This window comes from Xiphias gladius, chromosome 16 (genome assembly GCF_016859285.1).
Source record: "Xiphias gladius isolate SHS-SW01 ecotype Sanya breed wild chromosome 16, ASM1685928v1, whole genome shotgun sequence".
Lineage (NCBI taxonomy): Eukaryota > Metazoa > Chordata > Actinopteri > Istiophoriformes > Xiphiidae > Xiphias > Xiphias gladius.
The window spans coordinates 11,482,193-11,502,500 of NC_053415.1; the positions used below are offsets into that span (position 1 = coordinate 11,482,193).

A 20,308-nucleotide genomic window follows, 5' to 3' on the forward strand; every position below is an offset into this window, starting at 1 on the left:
AAACGTTGGGGGACGACCAAGAGACAGATTTTTAAAAAGAGTGGTCAAAATTGAAGCAGTAGAAACCGATATAGCCTGACTTATAGTCCCTAGTATGGGTCAAACTCCAAAAGCACTGGATCTTAAAATGGCCACAATGCAACTCAATAGCATCCTTCATTAGAACCTTCTTGCTGCCCAAACACTCACTTCTTCATTTCCACACATCCAGCTTGTAATGCAGGCTTTCTGTTAAAAATCTGAAATGTCAAACCCAGTCCAAGATAAACCAGATGACATAATCAGGCTTATTTTTTAGGGAAATGCTTTCTTTGGAAAGCTCCCCCCAGAGCTATGGAGCATATTTATTTAAATGTTTTCACAGGTTGAGTAATTCTCCTTGTGAAAAGTAAACTAGATTTAATATTTAAAATTCTATTGACCCTTTACTCTACAGTATATATTGTATTTTGCGACTTGGTGGTGTCATCAATTTTGTCTCCTGATGACACAGGAGCAATAGCTTCTCTTTTAAGGTGTATATTAGATACTAGTGCCTGGCTGTCACAATCCCCTTTACAGCTTGAGCTGGATAAAATAAAATATTACTTATATGCCAAAAGGCTCAGAAAGCGAAGGTAGCTGAGCACCCTGGTAGCTCAACTGGTTAAGCGCATACCATTAAGGCTGAGTCCTTATGGCAGTGGCCTGGTTCAAGTCCTGTATGGGCCCTTTGCTACATGTCCTTTTCTAACTTTCCTTTCCTTTCCACTGTCCCTATCAAAATAAAGGCAAAAATAACTTTAAAAAAAGGGAAGAGTACCAACCAATTCTCCTTCTGAGCAAGTTAGGTTTTATATCTAGAAGGTTTGATAACTGTAATACTCTCCTATCTGGTTGACATATCCAATAGTATATTAATAAGTCAATTTCGGTGTCATATCAACCAATGGATTCCTTAATAATTAAAAGATCTATAGTGTAAAATGTATTTCGGCATGCATCACAAACTTCATCATCTCTAATCTCATCTCCAGTAAGGTCAACGGAAGGAACACCTCCCACAGGAACAGCATGCAATTTTAACACTGTTAACGCAGTCCTCAAGCAAAATGGTGTTACCCAGTCAAATGTAATTGCACTTTTATGTGTTTAACTATTGACCTGAAAAAAACAACTGCATTAATTCGACTAAAGTGCTTCACGAGAGGTTCACCAGTGAGATGGCAGCGCTGGGATTTGATTGTCTCTGAACACAGGAGCAGCAGCGTGGGCAGAGTGTGTGTGTGTGTGTGTGTGTGTGTGTGTGTGTGTCACTGTTGGGTTGGAAGAAGAAAGAGATGAACTGGCAAAGGTTTATGGAAAAAGAAGCATCATAAGACCAAGACAGCTGGTTGGCACCATGTTGAGAGACTGACCTTAAATTGGACTGGAAGAAAAAGAGGGATATTAAAGATTGAACAAAGGCAAACTCAGCTAAAGATGAGTGTTTTCTTCATGAGTACATGTGTGTAATATGTGTCTTTCTGTGTGTCTCCACATACATATGCCCATCTGTTTATGTATGTGAAGGCAGCTCACACATTGAGTGCACTTTCAATTTTAACATGGTGACTGACATTCATGGCTGAGTGGCCACAGCAGCGTACAGCATCAAGTGCACAGTGTCATGTGTGATTTTTTTTGGGTGTTAATGAATGACCTCTTCCATCTCAATGCAAAAAAACCATGAATTAAAAACTGTTATTCTCACCAAGGCCTGTTATTTCAGTCAAACTTAGAACTATTTTTCCCTGTCTGGCATTCAAGTGGTTGGGTGGAAAACAAGGTACAGATCCCCCTATAAAGACAGTTTGAAATAAGTGACATTGAGATTAAAAAAAAAATAATATATGCCAGTAGAGAAGACATAAATTGTTTTGGAAGGTAAGGGCTGTGTATAAAACAGTAAAAACAAACAGAAAAGGAGTAAATGAGAGAAATGGCTTTCTTTCAGTGGACAGAAGAACAGATCACTGCCTAGATGCAAAGCAATAGCTGGCATGGATAAAAAAATGAGGTAATGTAAATAAACTACACATTACACATGATGTACAATAAACTATTACGGTCTGAAATAAGAATTCGTCAAACTGAGTAAGTTGCAATATGTGAACTTCTTGAATTATCTGATAATTTACATCAAAACTCACTTATTGTATCTCTTGATACCTCAAATAAGCACTGTTTCTTTTTGTGTCTTTTGTGTGTTGCAGGATAAAAAATGATTGGATTGAAGCTGTTAATAGAAAACCATTTTATGCTAATATTCAATCTCTAAAATTGACAAATTGTTCTCTGCTTAGAAATAACCTTTTTATGCTTTGTGTCACTCTGAAGGAAAAATGTTGCTGAGCTCTAAGGATGTAGAAGATGGCATGAGGGCGTCGGCCATATCCCCATCCCCCAAACATATGCCTCTCCTGCGCCAGGATAATTGCATTCAAAGGCTGCTGATTACATTTGGCCCATCCCTCTCTAAATTGTTTCCTATGAGTCTTTATGAAAAATGGCTGAGATTTAGGGATTATGGAATTATAGCCGAGCAAGGCAAAGCATCTGCTTAAAGACGTGAAGAGAAAATCATGACACAATGGCTATGGGGGGTTGGCTTGCATCCTTGCTTATTTTGAACTTAAACTGTGATAAAACCCTGGTAATCTGAGCTTTATGGACAGGGCGAAGGAGGAGGAGGAGAAAACCATATTACAATACCTTGAGATAAGACAAATCTAAGAGCAAGAAACAAAAACAAACCGAGAAAACAAATGAGAAAAGAAACAGAAAAGTAAGACAGAAAAGATTATCAAGGGGACAAACAAGTGAGTGAAAAAAGAAAAAAAAGAGTAAGAGGACCTTCAATTGCTGCTGCTGAGGAACACTTAGCTTATCAAGCCTGATGTGTGATCAGCCTGCAATCTGAATTAAAATAAGCCACACAGTCTGGAATGGGTAAAACAAAACAGGGTCTGAGCGAGGCAGAGAGAAAGAGAAGGAAAGATGGAGAGACTGAGAGGACGGAGCGTATCTTACCACAAGCATACCAAGTATGTTAGTTTTAGCACAGAGGAAGCTGGCTTTAGTCAGTGCATGGTTTGCTAAGGCAACAACACGTCATTGAGTCCTTGTTTTTCCAGGCCTACTGTGAGACATTCAGTAACACACTGCAGGCCATGGCTGTCACTTTTGTTCACACAGCACTCCTATGTGGTGTGCATCAGCCAAGGTGGGAAAGTCCACCCAGAAGACTGTGAATTAGATTTCAAGTGAAACCCTAGGTCACTATAGAAGAGCTCTACAAGAACCTGACCTGCGAGTAGCTGGACTCCTGACTCTCATACATGAACCCCTACCTCGACAGCAATGGCCGCAAGCTTCCGTCAGCTTTCGAATTTGATGAATTCACCTGCTCGCTCTTTGTCAACTAATCCCTCAGACCTCTGCCAAAGCTGCACAATTTGTTAATTAGATAAAATATTGTTAGAAGTCTTTTAGTTACATAAACATTTTAGCGATTGGAGGGTCTTTGCTGTGACGAGGTAGGTGTGACCTGCGTTTAGCCAATGGTGCAACACCTGGGAGATGCCAGGAGAGATGCAAGAGAGCCAAGGCAAAGTCGTTCAGTGGTTTGATTGGTTGTTTTGAACTGTATAACAATTTGACTTTGTCATCAACCTTTTTACCCATAAAACTGCCTTCCGATGTGGTCAGACAACATGCACACATTAGTTGCAGGTGTGTTAGGTGGTTTGGGTAGAAGGCCATGTTACCCAAACCCCTGGAGTGACCTATAGTTTTTACAATTTTTTTTCACAATAGTTGTCTTTCCCTTATTACCCAGAAGCTGCACTGGATAAACTTTCACATTCTGCAGCGGTTTTTGGTTAGAATTAAAAATACACATTTTGTCTAAAGACCACATGAATTTCCTGTTTTTTAAAATCTTTTTTACTGTCCTCAAGGTAAAACTGCATCCTGTGTGTAATGACAGCCAACATTGCATTGTCTGAGAACACAACTGTGGACCAAACCGACCTCTGTGTATGGGCAATAAAATGGGCCCTCCAGCCAGGTCGTTGCAATAACAGACTATTATAAAAAAAAACTGAATATGACATTATCAACGCGGGACCACCTGGTAGATGTGGTAGAAACTGACACAGAGCTTCAGAAAAATACCATCAATTGATGCCAGATCTATTAAGCACCACAGCAAATAAATGTACTTTGGAGAGGTGGCTTAGAAGTCGGGGAATGCTTTTTAAAATTTTTATTTGTTGAAGTTATGCCTGGTGTTGCTTATAGTAACACCCACCATATCTCTGTGGAGACCTGAGATGAACAGAAAAGTCCTTTTCATGTCCCATTACCCGCCACTGCCCCCATCAATAGCTGCTCCACTTACCCAAGGCTTCAGCCTAAGAGGCAAAAAAAATAAGCATATTAATTATTAAGCTGCCATGGGAGAAAGGGGAGGAGTGGTAGAGTTGGAGTGTAATGTGTGTGTTTGAGTGTGTGTCGGCACTAAGGCAGGGTTATTAAATTGGTTTTGGGAGCACAGCTTCTGTTAAACTCATGGAAAGCAAGCCCTAATGCTAAAAATTTCAACTGGTGGTTACAATTGGAAATCTCCGGGCTTTTACCAACCGTTTAAAGTGTACTTTATATCTTGTCTGCATATAAGATGTGCTGAAAGACCTGCAACTGAAACACTAAAAAAACTAGTTTTTGTAAAGTAACACATTCTAAAACATGCCATGTCAGATGGATTGCAAAAGATGATTACATCGACAACACCTGCACAAAATAAAAACCAAAACAGTAGAACACAGTTAAAAACACACTAACAGTCAAAAAAGACTCATTACTGTCTGTGTGATTTCAGAACTAGTTTATATTAATATTAAAAAGCTCATGTCTTTAACACTGAAAATCTTTTATCACTCAAAGTCCACAGGTGTCCATTAAGGCCTCATAACTAAGTTGATAGAAAGTGACATTTTCCTCGGTGGCTTTTGAAACCCACCAAGCTGTCAGTCAGTTCCTTTTTTATTTGCTTTTCCGCTCACTTTTCTCCTCCTCTGAGATGAGCACTGGGCGCCTCAGACATCAAAGACCTGTCTGAAACACAGTCTAGCCTTCAGAATCAAAGTAAGAACTGTATATCAAAGCTGCACAGCCATGCACTGACATGGTAAAGCTGCAATGACAGCCAGTCAATGAATGAAACTGAACATGACAATCACAGTGTGAGTGCTTGATTGGAATACGCAATCAAATCGACGGTATGGCCAAATTTCCAAAGAGAGAATAAGGAATAGAAAAGAGGTACAGCATATACGGGGCAAAAGGGTCAAGACCTTCATTCATTTGTTTGTATGTGTGTGGGTCCACTTGAGGTTGTCTGAATGTTTTGTAGTGATATGAAGCAGTGTTCACACAATCAGAAAAGGAATCAAGTATTGATATTGTGCAAACTTGTTTCAAAGTGCAGGTATCACAAAAAGATGCTAGATGTTTATCCAGGTTACTAAAAATAGTTAAGAGAAAAGTACTAGTGGTTTTCAAGTCGTACCAAATTTCATTTAAAATCTTGTTAAAATGGAACAATATTCACATATGAAGTAACAGAATTAATTGAATTGATTTTGATAGCATAGGTAGGCAAAACTGTCCTCAACAAAACCAATGACAACATTTGTCATTTGTTTATGCGCTTAAAACAATCTATTTTGACATTTTTTTAATGACAGCAAAGCTGGAGTTAGTGTGTTATTGCAATATCGGCATTACAAAGTGTGCAATCTTCTATATTTTTCTCTTTGTATTATTGTCCAAAAACCAACAAATACACTAATGGCATGGCCACTGAGAAATCTTGATTCTGATTGGTTGGCAGGTGTTCATTAATTCTGATTATGAACAATATTACCAGACACCTAGGGCATATGTGTTTCTTTGCAGTTATAAATTAATATGCCAGTTATAAAATTTGTGATTTTGTCAAAGGAAACTTTTATGACCTTATTTTCACGATGAAAAATTAGGCTAAAGACCAAATAAACGGTAACCAATGAAAATGAAAACTATGACAAAATGTATTAAATTTTTGGACAATTAATAGAAACTAAATGATAATGAGAAAGACAGATGAATGGACAAATTAATTAATTACCAAATTCATTGCCAAGTCCTATTCATGAGCATTCATACACCTGTGGAATTACACACTCTCACCTCTTCCCTGGAACAGTATCCTCTGCTGCCTTAAATATCTCTTGTTCAGAAGTTGAATTAGCTGCTTGACCCTTTGGGAATACTGTTAATAAGAAGCATCTTGTATTCAGTAGCGTTCTGTTTCTGTCGGTAATGTTATCTGACGTTACTGGTTCTTGAAAGAAAACACAAAATTTATCAACATTCCTCTGAGAATTAGATAATAACAAAGACAAAAACAGCTGGGACAAACTGTCAAGTGCTGGCCTGCAAGTTTTCGAATGCATATAAAAAGGGTAGGTTAATGTAAAATTATCCAGTCATGTTCATTTTAGTCAGCTATCCTTCATGCTGCTATCAAACAAATGAATAACTCCCAGGATGAATGCTGACAATCGACCATCTAAATCTTCCTCTAAATTTTTGCTAAAGAAATATCAAGAAACGTAATCTGATATTTTAACACCTCCTCTCGAGCTAAACCCTGACAGTGAACAGTATTTTAATGATCAAGTGAATGAATCCGCCTTCTGAATTATTTGATGTTCTGCAGTGGAGAGAACAGGTAGCTGTAGTAATGAGAAAGTGGTTCTTTTTCAAACAGCTAGATTTTGGAAATGATAACTGGATTTACTGAGGAGAGTCGGTCTGATGTATTACTGCAGACCTGTGACACTGAAACAAAATTTGACCGAAACTAATATACACTCTCATCAAAAGATTAAGACTTAAACAAAAACAAAAGAGAGTATGGTGATATGCTTAATAATTGCAAATGAATGCTACATACTTCTTTAACACTTGTAGGAGCTTTGTTTGGATTTAAGCATTGCTCAGTCCAACTGGCTGAGAAACACATGGTAATTTACATAACCTACAGAGCAAATTAATCCGAAACACACGTACTCAAGCAGACACAGTCACACTCATGCTATCCCCTGTTTCCTGCTGGAACAACAGGGTAGAGTTCAGATGAGATTTCAACTACACGAACAGCCTCCTATTGGTGTCGCAGCCAGTTTTACATTACATCTACATAATAGCAGATCTGATCTAAGCCATAGCCTGGGGGGTGGAAGTGCTGGAGAAACAGAACAAGACTATGTTTTGATTATTAATTGGCATTAAAATTCCTTCAACACCTACTTTAACATTTAATGAGGTAAAAGTCAACTCTGACTTCCAGCAGCCGTAAAGGTTCAGTTTGGTAATAAAGGGTGTGCAGTCATGTTTAGGCAAGCCTGGGGATTTTTCTCGTGGACAAAAAGTGAAGTTGGGGTGAGGTTTGGACTGGACAATATTTCGAATCGTGTGAGGATAGTTAGAATCCTTCTAGGCTGGTCCCTAATGCAGTAATGGGCTTAGGCAATGTGAATTATTTATTGGAAACAGACATTCTGCACATGTGAACACTATTGTACATAAGTATTCACACGCTAGTACACTTGCATGCATAAAAAACAAAGACATACCTGCTCCTCTGAACAGAAAAAAAGTACTACCAGTTCTTCATTTCTGATTTACATCTAAAAAACACATCCAACTAATTTTATCTAAAAAACAAAAAAAACTCCAAGCAGTTTTCTTCACATTAATTTGTCATGTCTGATATGTAACAATTTCAAAGAACAGAGCCGTTGATCAAAAACAGCCTTTTGCTGTCTCTTAGGGAAGCGGCATCAGATAAACATTTTCTACATCTCTAGATTTAAGTCAGTTGATAAGGACCACATGTTCTTTGTTCTACTATTCAGTAGGAAACAAATATGTACTTGATATGCTTAAAGATTTATTAATCTGCTTTATCTGTCGACTGTAATATTAGAGTTAGGGGGATACTGAAGCTGAGGGGCTGTTTTATTCTTCCTTCAATGACGCCAGCAGAATAATAACTATCAAACTTCAGCCACCTCAGCTGCACCATGGGGACACAATCCACGGCTGGATTCAGGCTGCTTTTATGGTATTAGCATCAACCAGTTCATTTGATCTTGGTGTAATGATCCCCAATCTGCCCTCCCCCTTTTCCAAGTGCTGTCAAAATAGTTGTACTTTTTAATCTCTTCTAGCTTTTACCTCCATCCTACTTTTAATTTTAGTTTCGATAGGCCTTTTACCTTTTGTCCGAATTGATCTTACAATCTCCTGCGATATGCATCTGGATAAGGGAAAGGTTTGGAAGCTTATCTAAAAGGGCTTTAGGGAAAAATGCAGTAGACATAAGGAGGTATAATAACGGTTGCCTTAATTCTTTATTTAACTGTGTCAAGTCTTGTAACAGATTTAGAAAAGGTTGGAAAAGGTAGCATGGTTTAACACAAGTGAATTTTGAGCGAAAACTTTGAAGTGTAACATATACTGTACAGAGTCCAGTAATTTTATTTATGCAACCCTCAGACAAAGACACGCACACACACAGACACACAGACACACACACACACACACACACACACACACACACACACACACACACACACACACACACACACACACACACATTTTTTAATTGGCAAAGATCTATTTTGTATTATTATTTCTCCTTTCTCAAGGCAGGTTGTGCTGTAGTTATCCATTAATATTACATAAAGCACAGTTATCTCTGCTTATGAAATCTCAAACATTATTAAAGAGTGGAGAACATAACAAACAACAAAAGCCAAAATAAGCAACACTGTATCCTTAAGGCCATGCTGTCAGTGACATATGTAGATGACTTTGGAGAGAAAAAAAAAAGGAAGGAAGGATTGTAAGATTATAAAAGTAGGAAATTATGGAGAATATGATTCTTTTGTGATGTGGGAAATTTGGACCATCACGGCCAGAGATAGCCAAAGGTATTGAAATACAAAACATTTAATCCAAAGCATGTCAATAAATTCTATCCTGCCATATTAGCTTTGTATAATAGCAGAAAAATAAACAAAACTATTGAAAGAAAGTTTTTTAAGAAGTTGAGCTCCAGCGTTCCCCTGGCATAAAAACCAAACCATTGGCTCTAATAGTGTCACTATCTCTGTCACACAGTTGCATTACAGAGCAATCAATTAACACCAAACACCACTGATGGCCCGTTCCGGACTTCAATTTAACATGTGCCTCTTCACGATCCACATTAGGGGCTCACAAATGTGACAATATGAATGTCGTCCTTCAAAAAGAAAACTCCCTCTTGCCCCCTTCCTGGAGCGGTGAAATATTGAGTGTGACACGGGAGTAATTGCATGGGAAGTAATCAATTAGACACACAATTGAAGGAGACCCGAGGTCTGTGGGCTGCCAGGCAAGAGGCTCGACTGAATCCTGGTGACGTGCACTGAACCAATCTCACCTGCCTCCTGTGGCAGAATTGTTCTTTCTTTTCCTAGAAGTTAGACAGTGAATGGGATCAGAGGAAGGCAGTGATTTTATGCCCCACTCTCAGCAGTCCCTTTACAATGAGGAACAGACTGACTCATATTGTCCCTTTCACCTTGCCCCCTTGCATCCCATCCTTTCCCTGCCTCCCCTGCGCATCGCCATCACAAAATGCTAAACAGGACATGGTCAGCAGATGATAGCATACGTTACTGGGATTTCCCGATTGAACACTTGCAGTGGTCAATGGAGACCATAGTAGGACACTGGTGCGCGAAAGGGTGTTGCATACAGTACAAAATGGCACAAAAACCTTATATTGCAAGTGTTAGCGTGAAAGGCATAAATGTGACAAATCAAGACAGCCAACTGAAATATGATGAGAGACAGAGAGCCAAAAAATGAGGGATAAAGAGATGGAAGAAAGACAGAAAATGGGATAGATAAAGAGAGAGCAGATGGGCCATGAAGGAGTGGATAACGCCTTGGCGTAAAACACAGGCGTGTGTACATGCATGGGACGAGAGAGGATCATTCAGCAGATGGGGCCTCAGATTGGATGCCTCATTTTGGACAGACGCACTGCAGGCGTAGGGTGGTTAGAAAAATGAATCAACAACACTAAACATATCTAAAAAAAAATTATCCTGGATGAAATGAGGGAAAGGGAGGGAGGTGGCAATAAAAATGCGTTAAATCGGAAAGCTCAACTGTATTGTTGCTCCTTATTGAGGCTTTTATTATTTTGCCAGGGAAGCAGGCTGTAATTACCATGTGAAAGCACAGAGGCGACCCGGTTAATTTGAATCCTGACAGAAGTACTGAAAACGTAAGCAGCAAGGAGGACACTGCGGGTCAGCGTGCATCAAAATACAGATGAATAACTTTGAAAATGTCGAAGTAGCTCTGTTTTACCTCTTTCTTGGTTGGCTATAGGGAGTAAAGGCAGAAAGAGAGGTTCTTATTTGAAGTTTCTCCTTGCAGCAAGCAGAAGGTTCACTTGAAGATCCAAAACACATACAAATTGGATAACCTGGTGGGAACCAGCTTTTTGTCTTTTCATGGGAGGTGAGTCCCCATAATGTGACTTTCAACGGACTTGTTTCCCCATAACATAATGTTAACAAACAACACAACTAAACTTTTCACACTGAAGCAAAGGGTGTCTTTCACATTTCTTATTCACTTCTATACACCCCCATGCACACACACCATCCCTCAACTTTTCCCGGCTTGACTGTGCCTTATATTTCATATTCATGAGGATAACTTAGCTAAGCTTGATTGAAAAGTGCATTGGAGGGAGTCCTATCCCTGCTCAGCCAGAGACCTCCTCCGCCCCATCCTCCAGTCCTCTCAAATCCAGAGTCCACTCACAAGTCGCAGAGAGTGCACCAGAAAAATCAATAAGTGCAATGCTACAATATACTAGCGACAAATTGATTTCATCCCAAGGCAATTTCGACCCAAGTAGAAATGCGGTTGGGTTTCAACACTGAGGGGGTCCTTTAGTCTGCCTTCTCTCAATTAGCTGCTTATGTAACTAATAAGTTTTACCCTCTTATATATATGTTGCTTATGGATTATATCGATTATTTTACACTTCTCTTGGGAGTCTGCTGGCAGAAGAACGATGGACTAATATGACAGCAACATCAAAGGCCTTGTGATGCATGAGACAGCTAGCCTTGGACTCACTAAATCACTTGAAGGAAGGAAAGAGTTTTGATCTGTGCTGCTTGATGTACAGGAGTGGATCTGTCATGATGGTTCAGGCTTATTTCCTTCCTCAACAGCTCACTGTAGAATGATGACATCTGCAACAGAACAAACTGGGCCACAAGTGACTCCCCCCCCCCAGCTAGAGCTTGTTTAACTGTCGGGACCATCTGTGCAAAAAGCAGTGATATGATAGACCCTCCAAGACAAGTTTCTGGCTTAAAAGAGATAAGCTGTTATTAGAGGTCTTCACGGGTGCAAAATTTTGGACCTGATCCTCAACAGCACTATCTATCAAAAGTTGATATACATATATATATGAGCTGGTCCGATAATAGTCAAAGATCATTAGAGCGATTACCAGTACTGGCAGAAGCATGAAAAGCTGGGGCCGAAATGAGAAACTATACATGTCACTTTACAGTTCACACTCTATCTTGCCTCCTTCGGTGATGATGTAGCAGCACATGACCACAGCTGACAGCAAAACTGCTTGGATCCATTATTAGATATATTAACAAAGTGACCTGAGACCCATGGGAAATAGAACAAAGACTGCATCTAATTTCGGCCTGATTTGGGTTCCAGGTCGGGTCTCAGTTACTAAGAAGCAAGGGGACCGCTGAAGACCTCTAGTTAGTATGTCGTAATAACAACAAACCCTCCAATCATGAAAGAGTGTTGTTATAACAAGACAAATATGTTGTTATAACATTGTTGTTTTTTTTAAAATCATAAACACAAAAGTGAGCAGATTCTTTTCTATTTTGTTCATGAGCAAGAACAAAAGATAGGCTTCTAATGTGAAACTCAAACAGTCAGAGTTATGAAGTAGAGCAGATTCAGGCCATGGCTGTTGTGCATAACTTCCCCTCCACTTCATGGCTCGAGGCCATGGATGCCACATCAAACAGCAGCTTCTCGCAGAGTCCAGCCCCGGCTCCCTCAGCACTGGCTTCAACTTGGCACCACAATGAAAAGGACAGGCTTGGCAAAAGAGCTGCTGGTGATGCTGGACAAATGCAATTCCCTAAGTATGGCACAACATGCAAGGAAGAATACAAGATGGAACATAACACACAAGCATACTGTAGCTGCACATACACTCGCAAACGGCTGTGTTGTTTCCTTTGACTCTGGGGGATCACCAGGAAGGAACAGTTGAAGAAAACAATGAGAGATGTCTGAATTATTTAGAAAGCAGGTTTGGAAGCAGCAGAGACACAAGCTTGCTGCCTTGCTTCTTCCTTACAAATCTAAATAAATTCTAGGCAAGGAATAAATTGTAATCTCTCAATACAGACAGGATTTTGACATTTCTAGTGCAAAGTGATGACACTGTCATTCTCACTTTGCCTCAGTGCCTCCTTGACACACTCGAAATCATGCTTATATATAACATACTGTATATTTACGCATTTGTGCATTATTTCTCCCTAAAAATGACTGGGTGGAAACATTCTTTGGTGTACTGTGTGCCACCAGTCCAGTCTTATTGCACTGCGAGCTCATTCCCGTAGAGAAATAAGCAGCAAAAGTCATTTCATAAGACATTTTACTGTCATTCCTCATCAGTGAGGGCACGAATATAACTTTGTGGCACTAACTAATAAATCATTCAAATGTTATTTGATGTATGTATATTATGTATGTTATGATTGCAGTGGAGGGCAAAAAATGGAAAAAAAAAACAAAAAAAAGCAGTGATTTCACCATGGGGTTAAGCACAGCTGACCAGGATTTACTGATAACACTTCTTCTTGTTGTTATTCAACCAAAACACAGATTGCTGTTCTCACCATTTTCACTCTCTCAGAAGATTTCTGAGGTTGGGTTTAGCATCGGTATGAGTATATAACACCTCTGATCTTGTGTTTCACACATCATGGAGCCCTGTCATGCCCCACTTAGCCCTGTTGCGGAAAAGCGCCACATATTTTTTACGAGTCAAGATCTTAATTTCTTACTGACCTCATGGTCAGGACGCCTGAAGAGAACCTTGCAGCACAAGGATCCAGTGTTCATATGGAGGCAGAGCCACCCACACAATGCTTTCCCTGTTAGTACACTATTTATTAGTAATCACATTCGCTGTTTTTACAACTTCTGAGGAAACAGCATTGGATCAATTGCCAAGTGGGTTGTAAATCAGACTAGAAGACTTTTTGTGTTAACAGAAGTGAAATGAAAGAAGAGATAGACAGAGGTCTTTTGACAATATTGTGAGTCAGTATCATAACCCTCTCAACCTTGTGAGACGGTTAATTGGGATATCATTACCAGTCGGGACCTTGGGAGAAGAAGAAGAGGCAGACTGTCTGCATATTCCCATCTTATGTAAAATTGATGGAAGTCAGTAAACAGCTACCAGCAAATCTGGCCAATTTATTGATTCAACTGTGCAATATATCCTCCAACCAGTGTTTCAACTGCAATTTTATTTTTGTGACAGAGTTTCCTGAAAGTACCCATTTAACCACCTGTTATGCACATTGTGGGAAATTTTTTTCAGTTATACCAGGGATATCCTGACCATTTTAGTGTTAGATCAGTGTGAAATAATCCTAATACCTGAGGTTGTCAGCATTGTTTCAAAAACATTGGTAGACAGCCTTGTGCTAGGAAAAGCAACTATTGATTAATACTGGCACCTCAGCAAGGGGATCTGATCACAGTTGAATTCAGCTGTAAGACCTTTTTGAAATCATTAACACCATGGATAGCAATTTGAAACAAGGTAATGAATAGAGTGAAGGTAATAATTAAGTTTCAGGTATGAATCTGTGAAGCATTTATTTAATCCACCTCCTACCGCTTACTTACGTAATTAGTAAAACAAAACACAAAAAAATGTAAAAGAAATCCAAAAATTGGTTTCCAAATATCAGTTGTTTTCCATTTGACCATTATCTTCTGTTCCCATTTAATTAGGCTCACACTGGTATGCATACCATTTGCTAAGACTACTTCTGATTCATCTCTAAATTCTTAAAAGTAACACTACATGCAAGTTTTGGAGCAGATCGTTTCACTCACACAGTGTGCATCGCTGTAAAAGCAAAGCCTGGCTTGGTGTACTTTAACATTATGACAGCCATCATTCACGACTGGCTCAATTGAATTACGTTAATTTGATGTAAAAGGGGTTAAAGTATTTAATCAACTTTTTAAAGTATGTTCTCCTGGAGGATTTAAGAGCTGCAAAGCTGTCCTAACATGTTGGAGGAGTTCCCAGCGGGTGGTAAATGAAAGGGTAAACACACATACACACACTCCAGGAGATGTGAAAATATAGTATTTTAAATGTCTGAGCTCAAATAAAGACAAACTTCTTCACAGATTGGACTTAAGACACAGATTGAAGACACAGCACACACATGTGAGTAACCAGAAAATAATTCAGTCACTCACCTGTGAGGTTTTTCAGACCCAGCTGGCGCAGGCCGGAGTTTCCATCCCGTCTGTAGTTGAGGAAGATGGCGAGGGAGTAGCGGTCCTCGTACAGCTTGGTTCCTCGGATGATCCTCAAGTTCTCCAAAGGCAGGTAGTCAAACTGGTTCAGGGCCACCAACACATAGCCTGTCACTTCCCGGATAGACTGCGGACAGAGAAGATAGGGGGGGGGGTGTTAGTGTATGTGTTGTTTGCAATAAAGTTGCATAAATAAAAACCCTTCGCAAAGGCAAATTATTTCTAAAGATTTTGAAAGATCTAAAATTATTTTTTCAGAAAGTAAGCTAGTACAAGATTATGAGGTAGTGTATTAAATTGTAGTACCCAATAGCAGGCCTTGACGGAGCCATATTTTTCTTCAGGGTTTAGCCAACAATGCACCACAAAACATGCAAACAAAAAACATTTCACGATACATCATGAGGATAAAGAGAAAAAATGGCCGGCTATAAACTTAACCTGACAAGGTGCATGGTGCTGTATATAGTTTTCTTCCACCCTGTGCAGCGTGTTCATGAAGACCTTAAGAATCTGCCCACTCTAACCAGCATTTTGCACACCTCTAGGATTCTTGTAATTTTAGGCACTTGAGGAAAAATGCTTGGCTAACAATGAGCTGTTTAAATGATGCACTTTCAAACTTCAGTTCTGCCAACTTGAAGTGGAAGTTAACAAAAGTGTAAATGTACTTAATTTTAGGTCTTTTTGGTAATTTTGCCTCTGCTGTATTTATGCTCAACTATTCTGTGAAAGATGACGCTCTTAAAACATGATCCGTTCTTTCATTTCCTCTTTCGTTTGACTAATGACAATTCCATTTTTACTATGACAACTACTATTGTTGTTGCCACTAACACTCCAGTAATACCTTTTTATGACCATGTGTCAAGAAAAAGACTGAATTTTCCCTAAATAGGGTAACTTCAGCAATGTTCCTGTATGTACTCTCAGTACCGTACCACCTCCTGTAAAAAACAACAAGATCTAACAAAAGGATTCAGCCCATAGTTGGACCCGCCAAGAAAGTCACAATGTTTTTTTCTCCAGTATATCTATGTTTCTGAATGTATTATTTCATGATTAATGTAATTCATTCAATCACCTCATGCTTGTGGAATAGATTTGAAAATGTATGGAATAGATTTTTCATGCCAGGACATTTGCCTCTGACCTAAAATCAACTAATTAGATAGACAGAAAGAGAATGCAGTAGAGAAGAAAAATAAACATATAAATAGGAAGGGATAAAAAAGGAAAGTCAGAGGCATACATTGGATCATTGACAACATCTATCTCCAAGGTCACTTTCCACATATCGAATCATGGCAGTGAGTTGAGTTAGAGCATCTGAGCGAGGATAATTTGCTCCAGGCTTTGTGACCCCACTGCAAAACTTGGCACAGGGTTCAACGCTCATGTCTGGGCCCCGGCCTAGGGTGACTGAGCCACAAGGACAGCCATTGCTTCACACTTTAAATGTCATTTAGGAGGCGATATAACGACAGTCGAGAGTTTGGCGAGGAGCCACCCAGTTGGAGTTGCTGTTGCATGAATCAAAGTGACAGCTTGTGTCCTCTTTCTCCCATCCACCATCATGGTGGCTGTCATTAGCAGACAGGCGGTCAGAGAAGTCTTTCCACGCTGGCCTGCTGATGTTGATAATCAACAAGTCTGTGTGTTAAGTGCTGTTGCAGCTGATGTACTGAGCTGAAATAAGTCCTAAGGAGGGCCCTGGCAGCGTAGTCATGGCGGCTGACAGCTGTCAGAGAGCATGGCCATCAGCCACAAGTAAGTAAGCGGCAGTCACAGCTCCGTCATCATTACCCTGCTGATTACCATTAATAGAAACAGACATGCCAGACTCTGTTGAGTCTGTGTGTATTTATTTGAATGAGTAATGGGGACTTTATATTCAGTGTGTGTCTGTGCCTGTGTTTATCGGTTTAGAAAGTAGTTGGAAAAGAGGATCAAGCAAGCTACTTTGTGTATTGAACACTCAGAGAATCACTGAGGATATAGGTGGGTTCTAAGGAGCAAAATGTGATGCATGATTTTTGTGAGCGTGTCAATTTGTCAGTGTAAATCATGAGTGTGGGTGCGTGCAAAAGTGCACAATATGTTGAATTCCTTTGTTGTGTGTGCATATCATACCATCAGTGTTAACACAGAGTTAGACAATCAGGGCCTTCACACTGATTTTATTCACTAGCCAAGAGCTGAAGATGACTCACATTCACCCTGCTGGGAGTTTGAAGGTCTTTTCAACACCGCTACATAACGAAATAGCTCCAATTCTATGTAGTTCAGTGACATTGCCCTGGACGCTGTTCCATAAACTGTCCTACATCTACAATCCAGGTACTGTTTTCTTGCTACCACAAAGCTGAGCGTGGTGTTTAACAGTACGAGCAATCATCCTTCGCTGACTGCATCCGAGCATATACAGTAGCTGATAATACACGCTTCATGGTTGCTTTTTTACATGTTTTTTTTTTTTTCCGAGCCTCTTTATTACTGCACTCGCACGGTTGCTGGTTTTTTATTTTCAAGCCACCAAATCAATACTCTCTGAGGTGCAGCCTTGTGAGACAAATAAAACAAGGGAGAGAGAAGATGGCAGGTACACACTATACACTATTCTCCCCATAGATTGTTTGTTCAATAATGAACTGCTTGAAACAAGGGAAACAACGTGTAGTGATTACAAGCCCTTGCTGAGCTAATGGCCAAATCTGCTCTGCGTGGTCACTTTCATTAAACACAGATCAACGAAACAAGCACACTCCCCTCCCCTACAGCACCACTGGTGTAGGCCAAGCGCACTGTATGCCGACTTCAAGGAAACAGGTACCTGGATAACGACAAGATTTAACACATGCAAGTCCCTCAAGGAATAAAGCTGAAATATGATATTCAAAAAGGTTTTAATACACAAGAGTCCACACTGTGTGATGGAGAAGCAATGCAGGGTTTGGCACAGGTGCCAGTGTAATAGCATTTTTAATTTTTGTCTTCGCTTGCACTAAATTTATTCTTGAGCAATTTGCATGACCTCCTCTATTTAGCTGCAGTGCAATTAGAGCAGTAAATTACCTGCTAAATATAACAACATGACCCGTTGTTGTCCTGGATTTCTCCCAGTAAAAATAACTCTTCAACTATCCTGATACAGGTGTCTGGGGCACATGTGACAGAGAACCAGCCTCATCTTGTTGAAACCCAAGTTTTGATACTCCCTGTGCCCTTGTTTTATATTCCTGTTCAGGATTTGATTATTTCAACATGTTCATCTCTAATGGCGATATAGACACTGCCATTCCAGATTCAGACAGGGCGGCGCAAGTCCTTGATAATCCCTTATCACCTCAGTGAATTTTTTTTAAACTGAGATTGCATCGACAGAGGGATGTTACTTTACTGCATGTAGACTGAACTGTGTAGCCACCCTCCAACTCACCCAACCCCAAACCCCCGACACACACACTCCACATGCCTCCCAAGAGATCAATGCGTCGGAGTCCCTGTAACAGTGAACAAAAGAGACAGAGAAAGCCAGATTCACTAGATTAACAGGGATTTCTCCCTCCACCCTTCTCCCCAAGCCGAAGCATTTGTGAACGGAAGTGTGGCAGCGGAACAAACCCCTCACTTGAGTCACTGAGACGTGCGTGGTTTTGAAATCGAGTCCTTCAATTCCCAACTTCTAAAGGAGGAAAAGAGGGAGGAAGGTTTTGGGGTAGAGTCAGCGAAGGAAGGAAAGAGAAAGGATAGAGAAGGAAAGGGAGGCAGAGAAGGAGGGATACACACTGCAGGAGGAGGAGCCCAGTCAAGTGGATCGGACCGGGTCTATGTATATTTTAATGCATAATTAAAACCACACCTGTTCCAGTTCAGGAAAACAGACAGGGAGACAGCAAAGGGTGAGAGGAGAGGTGAAATGTTCGGAGGGGTGATGCAGGGCTGAAAGTGTAATGACACCATTAGCATGTGTGAAGAGACTAAACACACGTTAGCATGATTGCCTTTCATTTCCATGCATATTTAGGCGTAGCGATGTGCTCCACAGGGCTGCGGTCATTGAAGTCAGATACACGGAAGTGCACTTGGAGGGCTTAAGGTTTGCCTTGCATTACTAAGCCCTCATCCTCTATTTCCATATCACTTGCCTAAACCCTCTGCCTGAGCTCACATCCACATCTGTAAACAGAAACAGAATCCGGATGGAGTGTCTACAAGTGGAAGTGAGAAAATCCTCCCGAGTTTTCCCAGGAGATCATCCTCAGTGTTACTGACAACCTACTGGAAATATTGCTGGTAACTCTCCCGTTTTGGAAAATGAAGGATTCATTACTGTTTTGACATTAATTTCTAACATGAAACCGCTATAAATGAGTGCTAAACTTCCATTGTGAATAACTCATGTATATCACTCACAAAGTCAGTGATAATATGACTAGATGATTATATCATCATGCTGCTGCCGTGTGAGTGCAATATTTCCCTGCAGAAGTACTTTCCCTGGTGGAATTTGTGAGTTTTTTTCATACTCAGACTCAGCAGTGTTGCCATGCTTTGCTTTAAGCAACAAAGTGCCCACCACTAGCCCTGCATATCGCCAGCTCCCTGGTAACACCTCAGTCCCTCTGGAGTGGCACAAAACCCAATATGAGTCACTTCAGACAACTGCAGTTGATGCTGCCTTATATGTGTATATGTGTATGTGTGTACGTGTGTTTGTGTGCGTGTGTGTGTGTGGTTGTGTGTGTTTGTGTGTGTGTGTGTGTGTGCAAGAGGGTGTGTGTGCAAGAGTATATGTATGTGTATCAATCAAGTGTCTTTTATTGCTTGGTCAAGATTATTTTGATGACCCATCTTTGAAGATGAAGAGAAACTATCCCTTCTGTTTCTTACAATACACCTCTCATGCTCTCATGAAACAAAGCTGTGTGTGTGTGTTTATGTGGCTGTACAAAGGGATTCTCATGTGAGGTTAGCTAGTTGTTTTTTTTTTTTTTTTTTGATTGTAGTAACAACTGCTACAAAGAGCAAGTGACATAAACGATTTGAAACATCTCTGTTGGCGTTCCATGTCCTTCGCTTCCCTCTACAGAGGGTCAGTGCCAGCTGGTTTTAGGAACACTCTTTTCCTCAAGGATTTCACTCAGGACTTCAATGGAGTAGATAAAATTAAAATTCCCTAAGGCAAGAAAGGCAATCTTGTTTAATTAAATTGTGCACAAAGCAACAACTAACATACAGAAGTATATGATGAATAAAAACAAGAAAAGGCAATGGAACGGAAACTATACGACATATAGAATATTACTAATTGAACTGAAGTGAATTTGTGGCTTTTGTTTGAGATTTGGAGTTGTTGTTGCTTGATAATGAGATTGGCAAGAATAGGTGACTTTGAGAAGTCCCTTTTCAGCACGTGTGCATACCACGTATGCTGAGGCAATGTGTAGTGCTCAGTTGATGTTTGAGTGTCATTGGTTGCGACAGTATCATAGTCTACTTGTCATGCACGATGACAAGAAAGCCCTGT

The 20,308-nt window shown here is 40.1% G+C and overlaps 1 protein-coding gene across 1 annotated transcript in view; it reads right to left on the reverse strand.

Annotated features, from left to right (window-relative positions):
• The window catches only part of LOC120801644 (receptor tyrosine-protein kinase erbB-4-like), a 302,300-nt gene that overhangs the window by 107,993 nt on the left and 173,999 nt on the right, over positions 1–20,308 (reverse strand). Inside the window, 1 exon segment of the mRNA XM_040148804.1 lies at positions 14,719–14,905. Coding sequence (XP_040004738.1) covers positions 14,719–14,905 — 187 coding nt within the window.